Raw genomic sequence first — 18,965 nt, 5'->3', positions numbered from 1 at the left:
CCCCCCCCCCCCCCTCATTCCTTTCCTTTTCTGTCATTCCTAAGTTCTTTAGCTGGGGGTCACTGATTTATATTCCAGCCAGACATTAAACAGATGGGGGAGGGCTGGCTGGCTGTAGTGTATCCAGCTGTGGCCCTGTTTTAGCTGGTGAAATGAGTTAGAGACAGAAGAATAGAGCACTGATCTTATCTATGTGTAAGTGGAACGAGAGGACCAAAATCAATAATAAATCCTGAAACACTTCAGTAAATTTACAAAAAAACTTCATTTCTACTAATTGATTACCTGACCCAAGATTCTGAAAGGATGAGGCATTACTTCTGTTTGGCATCATATTCATCTTCTATGTGACAGTTAAAAGAAACTTAATTTTGACCTGAGAATAAAGAAGAAAAAAAAAGTTGCTTTAAGAAAGGTATTCTGAGAACATGTTTCAAGTGCACAGTACAGACCAAAACTGACTTTTCTTCATGTAAAATTTCCACATGCATTTTTCAAAAAGAAACAAGTAAAAAGATGTTTAGAAAGTGCACTCCATGTTTAATGTGGAGGCTGTGGAAAAAAAAAGCGACTGGAGTTGTTTCATCAGTTTAGAAGTCCATAAAATTTCATTTGATAATCTGCCGTTATCTATGATCCCTGACTCCGTGCAGGCAGTTACTAGTCACAGCTCCTGAGCTCTGTTTGCATTCCTGTGGTTTCCTTAAGAAATTGTTAGGAAGGCTGGACTCTTCTACAGAAGATTTTATTTTTGAGAGCCGAAAGCCCAAATGCAGCCAGCCCATGCAATGCCAGCATCCTGCAATCATGATGAAACCTACATGGAAACAGGTATGCAAAACACAGAAAACATCTTAGTGAGACATGATGTCCGAGGCTCCAAGGGAGCTGGGTGAGGAACGCAAAGAGGTTCTTTAAAGTTCATTAGAAATAAATAAATTGATGCAGCTACAACGGAAACTTGGCTTAGCAGAAATGCCAAAATTGTATCCCAGCCACTAAAGACTAAAATTAAATTTAAATCCAAATAGAACGTCTCTAGAGGGTTACTCTGTTTATGAAAGGTTGAAAAACAGGCTTTAAAGGAATTGCACCCAGTGACAAAATTAATGATGACCGTCTGTAGGTCCTCTGTGTTTTACTTCTGGGTGAGCAAACAGAAACGTGGCAGAAGAACAAGTGAGGAACAGAGACAGATGACTGATGCCGCCTACAGATGAGCCACTGTTTGTCGTCCGTAGTCGCAGCCTCAGCATTTCGGGTCACTGCTGCATGGATTGTTCCTGCCATGGCTTTTTCACCGGAGAACTGCCTTAGAACAGGAGCTGCCTGCTAAATCCCTCTGGAAAGAAGTTTCCTTGCAGTAACCTCTGGCTTTTCTCCCACCCTGCTGGTCCCCTCCCTTACTGTGCCAGGCAGGCCCTGTCCCTCCTCTCTTACTTCATGAATCACATCTGCGCTGATCTCACTTCACAGCACTTTTGCTCTCTACAGAGGTCATTCCCCACTCCTTCTAAGGAGAGAGTTTCCACTCTGTTGGGCATTTCTCCTCACAGCAAGAGGCTGCCTTCACCCTGACAGCCTTCTCCAGGAACGGGAGACGTGGGCACTGTGAATGCAGTTCTGCTCTTAGGAGGCCTCCACTTGGGCCTTCGGCACTGCAGGCTTTGCGTGCTCCAGGGCAGACGGTGGGAAATGGCCTGGAAAGTAGACAGTTTTTCAGCCGTGTCACGTTCAGCAGGCAATGTTGTTGACACTGAACGTCTACTATCTCTGAGACACAAATCCTGAACATCTACCATCCCCAAGACCCAGTAGGGTCTCCCATCCCATGGAGAGAACCTTTCCTGCTCACCTTGCCTCCCCTCACGAGTGCCTGGTGATCATGAACTCTCCCAGCACAAAGCTCTGAAGCTTTAGGGGCTTCCCCACCAGGAAGGACCAGCTGGTACTCTGTCTTTTGCCTGCTGGCAAAACGTTAAGCAACAGGACAGAAACGCCATTAAAGTGGCTGCTACTTTCCCACCTTCACACACCGTATGCACGCAAGGCACTGTTAAAAGGCATTTTCAGAACACTGCTCCTCAAAAAGGAGGTGGACCTTAATCTTCTCAGTGCATGTTCAACTTCACATAGAAAACTGGCAAACTGTCACACTATCCTGTAATAGAGAGCGTAACTGTATCACTGATCAGAAAACTAAACTATGGACAACTTGGAATGAAAAGACAGAGGAAAGGACTGCTTTGAAGGGAAGGATAAGAAATACATCTAATACCTTTCTGCATCTCTAGCATTACTGCTTTATGATTAAGACGACCGCTAAGATCACTAAAAAATAATTTAAAAGCCCATCCCTTCTATCCTGTAAGATGATGGCTGCTACTTCATCAATATGACAAATATTAAAGAACATACAGCTGAGAGGAAAGGATTTCTGTGTAATTGAAAATTCAGTCTTCTATTTGGAGAACTCATTTTCCCAATAGTTAAAAGGAAGAATGTATTTCTTAAGGTTAAATGTTTATACACTTCGGTTCCAGTTTGAGAATTCAATACATAACTCTCTCCTTAGAGAGTTAGAGACCAGAGAGGTCATCACTTAACATTAGTTGGATCTGAGGAGAGAAAAATTATCTGAATTTTTTACCTGTGAACATAAGCAACAAACTTCAAATGAACTTGGGAGTTAAACTAACAGCTCAAACCCAATAGTTCTTCTGCTCACACAAAATCATACTCTTTCAGGTTTAGGATTAAGCAGGACCTTGTCCAGCAACCAGCAAGGCTGATCCTCACAACAGAGCACACACTGCACTCTCAGCCTTGTCTGGAATGAAGTGAAGTGACTTCATCTGGGATTTATGGTCATCTGAAGTGAATGTAGACAGCATTACCAATCACGTTTCATCCCTGCAGTGCCCAAGCCAAATTAAGTTTTGTTTTACTAACGACCAGAAGACACAGTGATTCATGGCTCAAACAGGCGGCGAGACAAACAAAGGATTCCACTTCTAAGGTACATTATAACACAGGGTTGCTTTATACCAAACATCTATCCACTCAGCCAAGCAGAAGAGATCTACAGCTCCACATAACACAGGTACAGCTTTGCACAGTGTTTATTCCAGATATTTAGGGTTTTATTTCCTCACTGTGTGGGCTCTGTCCCCTTCCTTCAGTTCAGCCTGAGCTGACAGCCTCCTCCCCTCAGGACAAGCTGCTGCAGCACACTGGTCACTCCTGTGTTACCAACAAGCCCCTCGCAGTGCCTCAGGAATAGCTACTGCGTTCCTCTGACTGAAAATAAACAGCCATTTTTAAACAAAGTTCCTAAAATTGACCATCTGCTCTCTCAGGCTTCTCTGCACTTCATTGTTTCTTCATTCCTGGTTTCCCAAACAACACTACAAGTAGTACCCGGCAGCTCCTGTCCCCTCTCATGTCCCTGACATTTCTCTTCAGGAGCTCGCGCTGCAGCAGCATACAGCCACCCATGGAAAACAGATGAAACTCCATCGTGCTCTGCAAAGAAAAAAATTTTCTGCCAAGTTTTCCCAACACAAAGAAAACTTGGTGAATGACTGCTGATGGCTTCAGTGCCTGGAGTTGCAACTTCCCCGCGGTATAGCACACCTGTACCCAAAAATGGGCTGCTCCAATCCCAAGTCCATTTACTTTTTTCCTGCAGAATCTTAAGACAGTCCACTTGTTCCTGATTAAAGCAAGAATGTTACTTTTTTTCCCTCGTCTCTCATTTTTTATTTATGAAAAGTACCGATAGGCTCACTCGCATGGATAGGAAAGTGAACTTTATGGAGCTTATGGAGCTCTACAGTTTACCTCCAAAAACACTGAAGTTTAAATCAGCCTTTCCCCAGTCCCTTAAAGCCTACTGCCAACAAAAGCAATACATTCGCAGTAAGGCACCTGCATAACTCAGCTGTTATACCCAAAGCCTAGGGAATGAGCTCATCCTTAAAGAGGGACCCACGGCCATCTCTGCCAAAAGCTCAGGAACTCAGCAAGGCTGCTATCTTAAAGTCCATTTAAACATCCCAATTTCCTCCTCCTTCTTCTCCCCCACAACCTAGTACACCAGACCTTAAGCTACAGCTAATTTCCTGCCAGCACAGCCCTGAAAGTCTTCCAGTCCCTCTCTTTCCACAATATAGAATAGACATAGCCTGCAATATGCCAGTGTGAATGACTACAAGGTTGGTTATGGAGCTTTCATTCCCAATGCTCTCCCTCTGGCACATTCACTAGACTAAATAAATTAAAAGGCAAATATCTGCAAATCCAATTTGACGAAGTCCCTCCTTTGTAACCCTGCAGGTTTCCGATGTGGAAAAAGGAGTGGCAGAGGAAGTCACTCTTACAGCTTATCTCTTCCTTTGAGAAATTATTGTGCTATATTGGAGAAGGAGCAGAAAAAGGGAAATGCAGTAACAGAAAAAATCCTATGTAGCTTCATCCTCATAATAAACCACATCTATTTTTCTGGTATAACTACACCAATGATTCCAAAAACTGCACCAGATTGCACAGCTGCTCAAGATTTCTAATTGCTCCACCCTACTGCATTAGCATGAGTCTCTCCTTTATTAGAGCTGATGTAAACCATTTACTCTTTTTAGTAAACTGAAACCACACACTCATTTTTATCAGGTCAGGAAAACTGACAATTTTAAATACCCATCAAAACCAAAAACATTTATTACCACTTAAGTACCACAGTTTGATTGCAAATGGAAGACATCACCTTACTAGAATGTCCACACGAAAAATTCAGTGCAAATAACAGAAGTTACACTGTAACAGCTACTCTTACCTGGAACTGAAATTGTTCAAGTTCCCATCTCAAAGTACCTTATCTTACTCCTATGCACAGGTAGGACATGAGATTAAACCACTTACTCAAACAGCATTATTTCAACAGACATCCTTACCCCTGCCTTACTTCTTGGTCACATAAGTCACTGTTTCATCTGGATTTGCTCACAGAGCTAAGCAGAGGTTAACTTGCTATTTTAAAATGAGAGTTCATTGTTTTCTGCCCAAACAAAATCCACCAAGAGGCAGAAATGTTTTAGAAGAAATTCCTGCTGGAACAATGAACTCCTTTCTTCATGCCGAAAAACAGGGCTGGCAAAAGACAAGCCAGCTTCAGGTCGGCTTAGCGTCTCTCTGGTAGTGAAGCTCAGGAGTCAGTCACCCAGCCCACACCAGCTTACCACCATGCACCAATGCCATGGAGCTCCCAAGCCTTTGTCAAGCACTAAGCCATCAACTCTTCTTCTGCTAAAAAAATAAAAATAAAAAACTTGAGCGTGCTAAATCAGGATGTAAAAATTCACACGGGCTTGGCAAACAGAGAGCTCTGCTGGTGGCTAATGGCCTATGACTGCTTGTATCTAATTGCACAGACTAACAAAAAACAAACAACATCTGGTATAGCAGGAAAAGTACACAAATACATTCACTTTCCATATCTGAAACCCAGGAAATGCAGACTTTCTCAATCTTAAATTCGGGGAAGGAGGTTGGGTGAAAAAAAAAAATTATGACTCCAAACTCATACGCCGTAGAGGAGCAGAAAGACTTCAAAGAGAAGTTCCTTCTTTCCTAACCTGACAGGATACACTTGCTGTTAGAATGCCCCTAATACATTCAGTAAGAACTTGCCATACACAGCAGGTGAGTCCCAGAAAATCTAAGAGGCTAGAAAAACTACTCAGAACAACTCCTAAGATTTATTTTTTTCCTCTGAGGCGGGGGTGGATGCCAGGTTGCTTCTTGGACATCATTACCATTTTTCCCCTATCTCCCCATTGCATTTTCCCACTCCCTCAGCCAACCTCTGCCCAATGATCCGCTTCCCTCTGTGCTGATTTCTTTCACTGCCACTTTGTGACTGTCAGTTCCTTTATTAATCAGCAGCCTTCAATGCCCACTTACTCTGACAGTTTCTCTTATTCCGTTTGTCCCTTTCTCCTCAATTTGTCTCCTTCCTGAGACGCCTGCCCTGTATTTCCAAACATCCCCTCCAGCTCTTCAGCTCGCCTTCATTTTCCAGCACTCTCAGTGCAGCAGAGATGCCCCCAAACTAAATGCTTCACATCATAATTGCTCAGCAAACCACATCATGACAGTGGCAGCTTGAGAAGCTTCAAATTGTCGGGACATGCCCACTGCGGGCAGCAGTGTTACCAAACCACAGGCCTGCCTACACGACACACCACAGCACTTATCAGCAGGATTTTGTTCCCTTGAGTGAGGAATACAGGTGCTACGCCTATAGTTATAGCACTTAATATAATGAAGGCAGTTAGCTAAATAGTTCACTGAAAATCTGATCCCACTTGCAGACTCGAGGAGAAAAACAAGCTTCATGTTTATAGATTTCCCTCCTACACTGAGGTGTGTGGAGGACCTTCTGCAGGGAAGAACTCCCAGATTTCCTCATTTGTGCCCCGCTGCTCTGAAACAAAAGCTGAGTGACAAGCATCTGCTCCGAACACGCTAAGCAGGGCATCACCTTACAGCTGGTTGGCTAACGCACTGGGATGCACTGCTTGCAGTGCTGGCTGTTCTACACACCAGCATTATCTGTTTGCTTTAACAACTGAAGATGGAGAGAATGCACTACACGCGCAGTGAAGGCAGCATTAACTCTTTCACCAGCAATCAGCACTTTTTCCCCTGCTTTCATTATTACAGCTGTTCTCAGGATCCTGAAGCAGAAAAAACAGACCAGACCTCTCCATCCAAAATCCCCTGGTCCTTCAGATCCAAAACCCCTCAATTCTTCAGGTCCCAGCCAATCTTAAGGCAATCTTCATCGCACCTACCCCTCTGCCTCCCACCTTAACAAAAAATACTCGAAGTCTGGACTTTGTTCCTTCCCTGAAATGGTCGGCTTCATAACCATTTCAAGAAACCAGTTACTGATGTATCTGGCAAGCCCAGATAAGAACCAATTTAGAAAAAAATGACTGCTCTTCCTGTCCTGGTTGCTGTCAAAGATTTCCATTCCCTCAGTGAGAACACGGACACAGAAAAAAAGCTGATTTAGCATTTGACAAAACTGAAATACATTTATGGTGCAGAAAAGGAACCCACTTAAAGCAACCACAGGAAAGGTATCAGTGGCTCCGGCAAGAGTAAAGTTTTGCTATCTGAAGCCTCCAAAAACTAATACTCTCTCAGTTCCCTCTCTAACAGCACAGGTGAGCGCTCTCCTGTGTTCTGCTAACTTCTTTCTCTCCTACATTCGTTTCTTCTGCTAGAGCAAAGCAAGCCCACCTCCGTGCCAGAGTTCCACTTGGCTCTACCACGCCTTTCCTCACCCTGCCTCTCTTCCTTCTCTCTTATTAATCGGAACAGTGAGGGCTTGGGGAATAAATAAATAAATAAAATTCACCAAATCTAAGGACAGGCAACGTTCCCTATCTCCCTCTTTCCCCTCAAGAGAGGTACACGCACCCCACAGATCACTCACTGCCCTGTTCTTATGGGCAATGCGCACACCAGCCGCCCTGGAGATGGCACGTGTGGCGTCAAGGTGCGCAGCCACGGTGACAAGACGAGCATTTGGTGGAAAGGAACTGGTGACAAAAGCAATGTGCTTAAGCTCGCGGAGGCAGAACCCCATCTCCCCAGCCTTTATGTAAGCACCGCTAGCCCGTTCGCACTTCTCCACGCAGGGAAACGTCTCGGGCAGTTTGGAGGTGGGAAGGAGAGCGCAGGGGATCGCCGGCTTGCACCGTGCTCCGGGAGGGATGGGACCCGTCGGCTGCCCTCCTCGAGAGACTGGCTGGGCTGCCCGGCTCCCGCAGGGCGCTCAGGTGCGTGGCTGCACCCGGTGGTGCCGGCTCCCAGCGGAGCCCCGCAGCCAGCAGCCGAACAAAGAGGCACGGACAAAGAGCGCCGTTCCCGAACCAGGTACAAGAGCGGGGGGAAGCGCAAGGCACCGAGACAAAACTACGCCGTCCTCCCGCGCACCCACCCGGCCCCGTGGGACGCCGGCCCCGGCCCGCACTCACCGCCGCCTCGCATCCCGCTGCCGCTGCCGCCGCCGCCGCCCCGTCCCGGCCCCGCGCCGCCGCCGCCGCCGGGAGCCGCCCCCCGCACCGCACAGCACAGCCCAGCAGCCAGCGCCGCCCCCGGCAGGGCTCAGCCGTAGGGTACCCCCGCGGGCGGAATGGTTCGCTCCCCGCAGGCTGGGGTCGCGGGAGCGGGGCAGGCGAAGAAGAGCCGGAATAGGGGGGGTGGGGTTGGGAGGAGGCGATCGAGAGAAAAGAGCGGAAAGAGCGATAGGGCGAGGGTTGGCGGCGGGCGGCTGGGTCGCGCCCCAGCAGCAGGGGCTAAGCGGCACGGCGTGAGGGGCAGCGCCGGGGCCACCCGCCAGAGCAGCCGGCCCCCTGGGGGCCGCTGCGGGCGTTTTGCGAAGCATAAATATTAATCATAAGGCAATTTCCTGCCCGTGAGATTAGCTGAGCAAATAGGGCGGCTGCCGGGAAGGTGCGGGCTTGCTTTTCTTCGCCCGGGGCCGGGGGTGCTCTTACCTGCGCCCTCCTGAGAGCAAGGCTGCTCCCTGAGCCTCAGGAGGGAAAGGGGCTGCTCTGGGGCTGAGCCTGGCAGCCACCTGTGGGACCTTCCAACAGTTTGCCCCCACCTGGAAAAACACCACGACCAAGCACCACGTGTGTGCGTGCACACACTTGTGGCCTCCTGGAGAGGCCCCACGTTTCCATGAAGGCTGTGTGGTTGCTTGCCTTGTCTTAGGGCAGGGAGCCAGCAGCCTATGGCCCTGCACACCAGGCAGGATGCATTCGCTGAAATGGTGTGCCCAGCCCGTGACATGTTTGTCCAGGAAGGCTGGGGATGCTGGCCCAGGCACCTCCAGAGGTCTGGGAGGCTGCTAAGCAGTAAGGCAGCAGGGCTGCTGCTGTCACCAACGCAAATCAAGGAGCCTCCAGGGTCTCTGAGGAGACTTGCAAGAGCCAGACATGCAGCCAGCATTGCTCCGTCAGCATGTATGCATCCTCAGCTTCATGAAGAAAACCCCAGCAATCAGAGAACTAACCTCATCCCCCATGATGTGGGGGCAGCAGGCCAGGGTGTCCTGGATAACAGTCTTGCACAGTGCAGTGTGGCCTTGATGCCCTGACATTTCTTGTTTGTGACTCAGTAAGCAAGCACCTACTGCACAGGGGCCTGGGTAGCACCCTGCAGACCCGACACGCTACAGAAATTCTGCACTGGTCCTGATTGCAGCATTAGTTATGATCTAGAGCCCATCTTGCATTTTCCAGGAGATATTTTACTTGGCTAAAACAGTGACTTTACCACTGTACAAACTCTGTAATCACTCTTTAAAATCTCAAATCTGTTTTATAACACCCTCAGTCCCAGAGAACACTAAAGAAGTAATGGTGCCCTGGTGTCTACTGCAGTTTTCATAGAAAATGATGAGCTTTTAAGACAAGTTATTCCAAGAGGCCAGAATCTAGCTGAGTTCTTCCCCTGTGATGTCTGGGGGCTTCATCTACTGCTGATGTTGAACCTGGCTCTTCTGCTCTGCTCACCAAACAAACAGTCAGTCCATGCGGTTAAACAAATAAAGCCACATACACTTCAGGAATGCAAAGTTAAGGACATGCTCACAGCTGGAAGAAGTGAGAATGGCTTTTAACAGTGCCTGTAGTCAGAGCCAAAAGCAGCCAGCTTTGCCTACATCTCACAGGGTTTTCTTTTGTTATTTTGAGTGGGAAAACTGTAATAGTAGTATGCAAAAACCTCCCTAGGGGAAATGAAGCCTGATATGGAAAGGAGTAACTTACAAAGGTACAAACCTTTCCTCTGAAAGAATTCAGAAATGCCTGTTGAACTGTTCCTGTGGTTAGCTCCTACACAGTGGTGGGGTGTCAGCAAAGCTGGATGAGGCTGAGTGTGTGTCCCCTCCCATAGATGTAGGTAGGTCAGTCCAAAAGTGACACCTCCTCTTAATTTCTGGGGAAAATACAACATATCCAAAGTGCACAATAGCGCTGTTTGATAGGGCACGTTTTCTGCTACTAAACACTGTTTTTCAATATAGTCAAATATAGTCACCACCATTAGCTATGCATTTTTCCAGCAATGAACTAGAGTCTGTATGCCATACTTGTAAAAATCTGCTGAAAGGGGCTTGTCTTTCACTTTGCTGTCACCACCACTGAAACACACCATCCACCGCCTCACTGTTTGATCTCCATCAACGTTCAGCAAGCATTGATAAATGCCAGTGGGTGCAATTTTTCCTGCAAGAAGGAATTCTTGACACACCTTTGCTTTGTAAGCACTTTTACATCAGATGGTATTTTGCCAGACTGCCCCTCTGCTACCATTTGTCACACAGCAACTAAATGTATTGTAATATTGATGGAAAGGTTCAGCCTCTCCTACTGTACTACTAGCATCTACCTCTGATGTCATGGGCTGAAATAGGAGGCATTACTTTCAGAACAGTCCTTGTATGTATGGGAAGACATTACTCAAATCAGTGTCATCTGTTTCTTAGCAGGAAAATAATAAGAAGGAAGGAATAGAGCTTGTTTCCAAAATAACAAGAGATACACAAAGCCAGCCATAGCTACAGCTATGAAATAAGTTGATAAGCTGGAATGTCTAACAAGCAAGACTCTGGCAACTTGTAGCATAAACTACACATCTGAATCTCTTATGATTGAGAAATACTCAAAAATGAGCAAAGAAGTAAAACTCCAAAAACTAAAGAGGTGCAACCTGCCTGCTCTTGTAACAAAAGCAACAAAACACTTCTTATTAAAGAAAAATCAGGAAAAACGATATAGAAACTTGCACACAAACTAGGAGTTTCTGATGGATTCACTTGTCCAGCTAGCTGGCTTGAGCTGTCTTCATGGCAGAATCATTGCTACATCAACTGTATTGCAAATCATGGAAGCCTTTAAAACTCTCCATCCTTGAGTATGCAGCATGCTCAATAAAGGTTTAGTAGTTTCCATGGTAATTCACATAAGTAAAAATCAACTGTTGGAAAGCTTGCAGGAAGTATATTTTAATCAGGAGCATTGAAAACAGTAATAAAAATATCTCGTTAGCATGCTTTTGTAACAGGGAAGGAGAAATCTCTTCAGCCAGTTCTAAATTGAAGTCACCTCTCAGCAGGCACTTGCAGTCACCATCTCTCCCTTACCCAGTCCCTTAGCATTACAGATTTTATCCACATCAGGTGTGGGTGTGACTGCATTTCCATACAATGAGCCAGAGCCCACAGCTGGGAGCTGGTTCTGGCTTTGTGCTACCTGCGGAAGGAGAGACAACACTGACCTGACAAAATCAGTCAAGACAAAGCTATTTGTTGATGACTCTGGGCATAGTTACACCCAGTTTTCTCTTTGCTGGCAAAACTGGTCCAGTTTCTTCCCTTTCCTGCCTTACGTATTCATTTAGGTTCCCAGTTTATAGCCTGCGGCTTTCTTTGGTGGGCTGGTGCAGTTACTGGTGGAAACCAGGTCAAGAAAATGATCCAGGTGAATACTTCTTTCTCTGCCCCCTTCTTCTGAAAAAGGTCCAATATGTTCTTGTGCTAGAGTGATTGATGAGAAGAGGAACCATGGCGCAGCACAGATCTGTGATGCTGGGCGGGAGACAAAGCTACATTTCTTGAAATAGCATCACCAGTACACCAATGGATTTTTCAATTGCACCCTTCTTGAGCAGCACATGGCAACAAATGGGGTTGTACTGACTCAGTGCTTCACAGCATGTGACCAGAGCATTTGGAACCACTGCCTCAGTAAGGAAACTCAGCTGTTGTTTGCTATTGCGGAATAATACTAACAATTGGTTATAGCTCAAAAATAATAACAATTTTCACTACCAGAGCTTCTGAAAGCAAGTGGTAATTCTGCTGTAACGTCATCAGAGACATTTTGAGACACTGTAGTAGGCTGGCTCTGGGTCGGAAGGAATCTTGGTTTTTAAGGCTCACTGGGAATCTCTACTAAACAGAAAGGGGACCTGGAACACAACTGCATTCATTTGTACCATTCTGGTGAAAAAAGAATAATCATTCCTGATAGTTCTGCTTCTCATCTGAGCTACAATCTGGAAATCTGTTAATCCAGCACACAGGGGTGGATCAAACAGAAAGAAAATCAAGATGATGTTCAGCCAGCGAGGAGTTTCTGTGACTTGCCCTAAAACTTTATTGAATTGTCACACAAGAGCTATCAACAACAAACCGCCTTAGGAAAATAAGTTACATGAGTAATCAAATCTCATGCTCCGGGGCACAAGTCAATTGCTGGAAGGGTCAGGAAAGGAATTTCCTCACTCTCTTCCTTTGCGCAGTTGTACACAATTAACTAGGTTGTAATTGCAAGGCAAGAAAGTGGTTAGGCTTTGCATTCCTCTGAATCATCAAGTGCTGCCTGCTTTTGCAGCTGAGTTCTGAGCTTAAAGGACCAGGCTGGCAGGGCTTGTTCTTAGTTGCTCTTCTGTGAGGCTTTGCTGATGTTTGCACTGCAGTTGCAGGGTCTGCTCTTTTCATGCTTGCACAGTATGGCTGTATTTCAGAACAACTGTGAAAGTGAGGACTTAGTTTTCTGTTAATGAGTTGTCACCTTAAAAATGTCTCTATCAGTAAATTACATAACTGTTAATTATTCACATAAGTAGCAGCAGTGTTGTAGCCATAATAACCTAGAGATATAAACAAGATAAGCGTTGTTAGAAAGGCAACCATTTTTGTTAAAGCAAGCATATCATTTAGTGTAATAAAAGGTCTTGCCTAGTTCCTATGTAAGTAATTCATTTTAGTGGTCAAAAAGATTTTTGCTAACACAGGCCAGACATGACTCTTTGTATATCACAAGAGCACTGCCCTATTAGCTGTCTTTGTAGCTGATTAATTGCTTCCCTTTACCAGAAGCAGCATGTGTTTGTGAATGAGAGAGGCTTATGATTTAATTATTCAACCCTCAGTTGTACGGTAGCTAAACTCAGTACGGTGTTATTGAAGATTTTCTACACACAAATACACGTTTGGTACGTGATAGCCAGTTCTGTGAACAAACAAGCTGATAACCCCAAGCACGGGGTCTCCAGGCAGCACCTGGTTCAGCGTTCCTTACAAATGTTAAGGCAGTAAGCAAATGATGGGCAAAGACATGGTACAAATACAATAGCTGCAGTGTTTCACAAGTACAGTCACAAATGAGGGCAGCAATTCGTTCTGTAGTTGGTGGTTGGATACAAGGGGTATTTATGTCCTGTGGTTGCTCCTTCTAGACTTTTTCCCAGCAAGCAGTAAGTTGATTAATAGATTTCCATACACCCCTTAATTTGTCTCTGATGCCAAGCCAGGAAAATGTGCTGTTCCCATTTGGTCTCTATTTGTCATTATCAAATATGGATGCACAAATGTTTTTATATCTCTCTCTATAACCATGCAGTGAGTTGTCTGAGCAAGGTAGTGCTTTCTTTAGTAGGGAAACTGAAGAAATCTAAAAACGCTAAAGCCACATAACCAAGGTTACACACAAAATCTCAGCTAGAACAAAACATTGAATGGAAAAATCCACAATACTTCTTTGATCTTAAAGTTAATTTGTGTAAATGCAGTTAAGTAGTAGAGTCAAAAGAGGTAAAACAGTTCCTATCTACCAAAAAGGAAGATGGTTGCCAAAAACATTCTTCATTCTTTTCAGAGTAATTCAGGCTACAATTGAGTTAGTGGCTTTCTTGAGGGTGAAAGGTCATCCTAATGAAGGTTAGATAAAATACATCTTCACAACAGCTTCATGGAGCTGTCTTTGCTAACAAATTTTTATGTCTGCATTGAAGAGAGTTGTAGAAGGATTTTCTTGGCAGATGGCCCTCAAATGTGAAATCAGCCCTCATTAACAATGCAAAAGATGACACAATATTACCACTGCTTTCCTCCACTACTAGGGGCAGAATAAGATGCAGACAAATTTCAGCCTCAAATGTGTGTGTATGCACACTTGTTGTTGCTTGTTTGTTTGTTTTCCTCCAAACAGGGACAGGATTAAAACAACAGTAAATAAAAACAAATTATCATTTTCTCCCTATCTGTCCTTTACTCAAAGCTACTTATGTGCTTAGATAAACAAAAAATGCAAAGCCCAAAGACAGACATCCTGGAGAGCTGCTAATGCCTAATGCAAACTCAGCCTAACCAGAGCAGTAGTCCAAGCACTTAACGCCCCAACTGCCATTGCAACTCCTTCAAGAAAATCCTAAAAGTAGAGCAGGGTGGGGGAGAAGGTTGCAGAACGGAGCACATTCCATCCTGGCAGCCAAAAAGGGAGATGGACCAATGCCTCCCTGCATTTTTAATCTGGTCACTACAGTAGAAAGCCAGCTCCTACAGCCAAGACAACTTCGACACCAAGCTACTCACTTCAGAGCATCTGTGCCTGTCCTACATCACTGCATGCCAGCAGCCCAGGCTGCCTGTTTACAGAGCAGTCCCATGCCTGCTTTTCCATCTGGGTCTGCCCTGCTGCAACCACGATCCCATGTGCTCCCAATGAAATTCACTCCGATTGATGTAGAATTAGGCCCACAGGAAGTAATAAAAAACGGTTGCTGATCCCAGAGTATCACAGGAAATTAACAGGACATTTTTTAACACGTTGTTTTAATAAATTATGATTTTGTACTGTAGTTTAAAGAGGGCTGTGAAATGTGAGATAGGACGCTGGGGGTGGTCTCTCTTCAGTTTCATAATGCCTTGTTTGCATGTTGCATTTTTCTCCCTTCTTCTTTGTGCTATCAGAACATTGTAACAGTCAGAGAAGCATCCCAGCATTTCATGAACAACACCATTCATCTTGATTCCAAGCTCCCGCTAGTCTGTCCTGTAAACTTATCTGAGAAACCCTTCACAACCAAGAAGAGAAATACACCATCTTAGCTAACAGCATGTGAACTAGGTAGCAATATGAAAAGGGGACACAAAAGCAGCCAACCAGTGGTAGCACAAAGAGGAAGGGGATGATGTTGGATCCTCATTAGACTTCCAAGTAGTTTGTCATTAGCTTGCTTGTAAAACTTCAGAGGCTTTATAGAAGAAAAATATTTTTTCATGCAGAATGCCCAAGATCTCTTCTTTTGCGAGTGGAAGTTTCAGGTTCCCCCTCCCCCTTCATTTCTGGAGCTGCTGCCAAGTTTTCCAAGAGCTGAAAGCAACAGCTTTCTGTTCAGCGTTACTTCATGCTTCTGGTATTAATCTAATAGAAGGCTAGAATGGGAGGAGGGGAAAGAAGCAATGAAAGCTGATTTCCTCCCATGCAGAAGGAAATCCATAGAAAATTCAGATCTAACACTAGTTTTAACAGCTGGATGACTGCTTTAGCTTTTACTTGCCATAGGAACATACAATGACGTATTTTTCTTACTACAAAAAGAAAACAGGCAAATCAAGCAAAAGGAAAAATAAAGACAAGACGTGTATTTGTAAATATCCTTATTAACCCATCCTCTTCAAACAGCTAGGCTAGAAGTATTAACACCTTTTGCAAGTCGCCCCTTATTTTCATTAACATTGCTAATAACAACATCCATGAAAACAAAATATAGAACAAGATCGTCTTGCAGATAAGCACATCAACAAATACTTGCTTGGGAAGTGCTTAAGTAGCCACTTTGAAGAGTCTTAGCAAATCACACAACTGAGACATTGAACTAAAACTCAATGATGAAGGTGAAAAATTCTTAGTAAAAACAGATTACAAATACAAATAAGCAACATGTAAGTCAGATACATCAGCCCTGCAGCAACCCACAGCCACACATAGCATAGACCAAAAAAATTGTTAGCAACATCTTTCTAAAGAATGCTGCATGCTGGCAGATCATTTCTCATACTCTTGTATCCTACAATCACAGGTAATTTCTTTACTGGGAAAGGCTTGCTTATTTATTCTGGTAAGAATTGCTGGGAGGGTGATGGTCACAAGTGTAGTCCTTTATCTTGATTACGTGATTCAGTTTTTTCTTCCTTTCATGCTTTTTGTTCAGGCTTTGCTCCACCTGTTTCTCATGCACCATATGGCTCAAATCATGTCATACTGCAGAACTCCAGATTTTTTATTTTTTTTATGTTGATGCAGAGAAAGCTTAATAGAGTACACATGCTGAAATGGAACCCTGTTTTGTAGATGAAACAGGGCTATTGCGTGTTCGTGCCTGCTTCGTGTACTAGGAACGATCCATTCCACAGTCTGATTCCTCCATTTTAGCAAACGATGGTGATGAGAATGCTTTACCTGCCCACTGATGCATGAGATCAACAGAGTGAACATGACAGCTGGTTTTAATGTCACTAGCTGCAGCCAGCTGTTACACTGAAAGCGTTAATAACCATTTTCAGCAGTCACAGGCTTGGATTAAACAGACTGCAAAACTCAAGGACTCTCAAGGGTTAGTGATGGCAGAAAAAAAACAACTAGAAGCTAACACCCAAAACACCAAGTAGGAGCCACGCAATGTGAGCAGGGAGGCTCCTCTCAGGGTAGATAAGCATAGGGCTGGAACTCTTCATAGCTATAGCTTGAAGTACTGGTGGGCTGCACAGATAGAAAATAAAGCCTTGAAAAGAAATGGGAGAATGAAAAAACCTGTGGCGGATATTAGACTAGAAAGAAGTTTAAAAAGATGGAGCTTCCTAGGGGTTAGTACTGCTGACAAGGCAGAGATGGTTAAGAAGAAAACTTTTCACTTCTTTACTTCCACGTTCATAAAACCCAGGATTTTGTGCATGTTTTTTAAGTCAACAGGACCATTGCAATCACTCCCTCTGTACTGCAGAAATTCCAGCTGGTATCAGGTTTTCCTTGTAATGGAAACAAGCTGGCAGAACTTCAAAAACTTGATAACAGCTTATATAGAGAAAGGGCAGCAATAGTTATATTTTGCTATTAAAATGTTGTTCTGACTCCCTTTTAAATATATGTATATATACATATATATATAGTCGGAATTAAAAAAAAAAAAAAAGCAAATCAGTTGGATAGAATTTGGCAGTGCTTACAATGATGGTATTTGCATCCAGTAGCAGATCAGTAAGAGAATGCAAAGATGTGGCTGTTCTGGAATTTGTTCAAGGAATGATATCTAACAGCTCAGCTTTCGTCAAACATGCCATGGCCAGGGGATGTGAGCTCCGTGAAATTCCTGAGTTCAATCAGACATTTTCAGTGACTGAGAAACTGAATGAGAAATTTTGAAAATGAAAGATATGTGAGCAGCTTATTTATTTCATTATTTGAAGGCACAGAAATCGGTCAGCCCCTGATAACATTGTTTTAAGAGCACAAACACTCTGACGAGCATCGACAACTGGGTAAAAAAACATCGAGTAAGTGGAAATAACCTTTTGGACAAATCCAGTCCAAGCCTTTCCCTCTTAGGCTTATTTTTGCATGTTTCCTTTTCTTTTTTTTTTTTTTTTTTCCTTCCACAGTAGAATTGTAGGTTCCGTTTCAAGAGTATCCTAACTTTCCTTGGCTTCTCTGTTAAAGCTGTGTGACCTGTGCCACTTCTTATAGATTTAAGAATTATGCAGGGGCTCACAATAGCCAGAAGCTGAGTGTCTATATAAATAAGACATTTATACTTCTATGGAAAAAAAAAAAACAAAAAAAAGCTTCTCTGTTAAAAGTCTTTTTTTTCTCCTCCTTCTTTCCTGCCCATATGCAACCAAAGAAATGGCCTTTGTTAGTTCTTCTGGGCTGGCAAGAAGCCCAAAGATCCAGCTGACAAAAACTTCAAGTCAGCAAATGCAGTGGGAGGAATGTCCTTTTCAGAGCCCCTTTTCACAGTGTTGCTGTCACTGAACATCACAGTAGCTCTGTGCAGAAGCACCTCGCCTGGCCCTTCGTTACAAGGTGAATCGCCCTTACTCTGTTCCCTGTGCTGAAGCAATGGACTCTTGTTAACCCACTGCCAGCACAGCTGCCCAGCACCCACAGTGGGAAGCTAAGGGAAGTTTCTGAGGGAAGCTAATATCACAGCAACAGTCCAAACTGAAGCTGCCATCGGTGGATTTGTGGAGAAATAACAAAACTTGGTTTGGGTGTCTCTACCACACCGTGTTGCTCCTGTAATGTAGCATAACGTGGAGCGAAGCAGCTTGAGAGGGTAAAGTTAGTCTAGACAACGTATACCCAGCAGAAGGTCCACATATTAGACACTTGTGTGCTGCAGTTAGTGCTGGCCCACTATGGGATTGCTGAATGGACCAGAATGCCCAACGCAAGGTCAAGGGCTTCACAGAAGCTGCTGGTTCCCAGTGGTCAGAAAAATAGGTGCAGAGAACAAACTTAAGGGTCTCTCTCATACATTAGTTGGATAGGATTTCTTATGATATTTTTTTCCTCAAAAAAAGTAAAGAAAGGAGAAAATAAAAACACAGCAATTGAAGGATTCACCGGGAGGCACAGCAATTTGCACACTCCACAGCGGAGAAGTGATTCGTTCTGCAATAAGAGTTCTTCAGATAATCTAGAAATAAACTCTTTTTCTCACACAATTTTCTTTCCTTAGCCTGTGGAACAAGTGAACACTGTTCTTTCTGATCCTCCCCTTCCCTCAGCGGTCCTTTGGTATTTTCCTCTTCTTATTTTGAATTTCCTGTCTGCACTCTAGGGAAAGGATTTTCCTGTGAGAAACAAATGTCACACTGCTGATTTGTTTGGATGCCAACAGACTAAGTATGTCCTTTGTGTGGAGCAAGTTCCCATCTACCTGTTACCAGAAGAGTACTGACCTAAGATTTTTCTTTCTTTAATTTTATTTGGAGGTATCCATAGAGAATTAGCTTTCTGCTCACTAACAGAGTTGATATTTCTATGTATGATAAGCTAAGGATGATGCAACTGTTTCAAGTAAATGAAGACCTAAAC

General features: G+C 44.2%; 1 protein-coding gene across 10 annotated transcripts in view; it reads right to left on the bottom strand.

Annotated features, from left to right (window-relative positions):
* PHLDB2 (pleckstrin homology like domain family B member 2) overlaps window positions 1-18,965 on the bottom strand; it is a 140,570-nt gene that overhangs the window by 57,701 nt on the left and 63,904 nt on the right. For 6 of the 10 annotated variants that reach the window (XM_042810690.1, XM_042810685.1, XM_042810684.1 and 3 more), the window contains exon 2: window positions 286-376. The exons of 1 other annotated variant lie outside the window; for it this stretch is intronic. In XM_042810690.1, coding sequence (XP_042666624.1) covers window positions 286-340 — 55 coding nt within the window. In that variant the 5' untranslated portion in view covers window positions 341-376. Of the gene's footprint in view, window positions 1-285; window positions 377-5,237; window positions 5,277-8,048; window positions 8,089-18,965 lie in introns of those variants that run through there. 3 more of the 10 variants (XM_042810686.1, XM_042810688.1, XM_042810691.1) reach the window with 3 other exon arrangements.

The sequence above is a fragment of the Centrocercus urophasianus genome, unplaced genomic scaffold (genome assembly GCF_019232065.1).
Source record: "Centrocercus urophasianus isolate 14NV4802_14NV808 unplaced genomic scaffold, USGS_Curo_1.0 seq_12, whole genome shotgun sequence".
Taxonomy (NCBI): domain Eukaryota; kingdom Metazoa; phylum Chordata; class Aves; order Galliformes; family Phasianidae; genus Centrocercus; species Centrocercus urophasianus.
The sequence above is the reverse complement of the archived record's forward strand: the minus strand, read 5'-3'. Positions and strand labels throughout refer to the sequence as shown.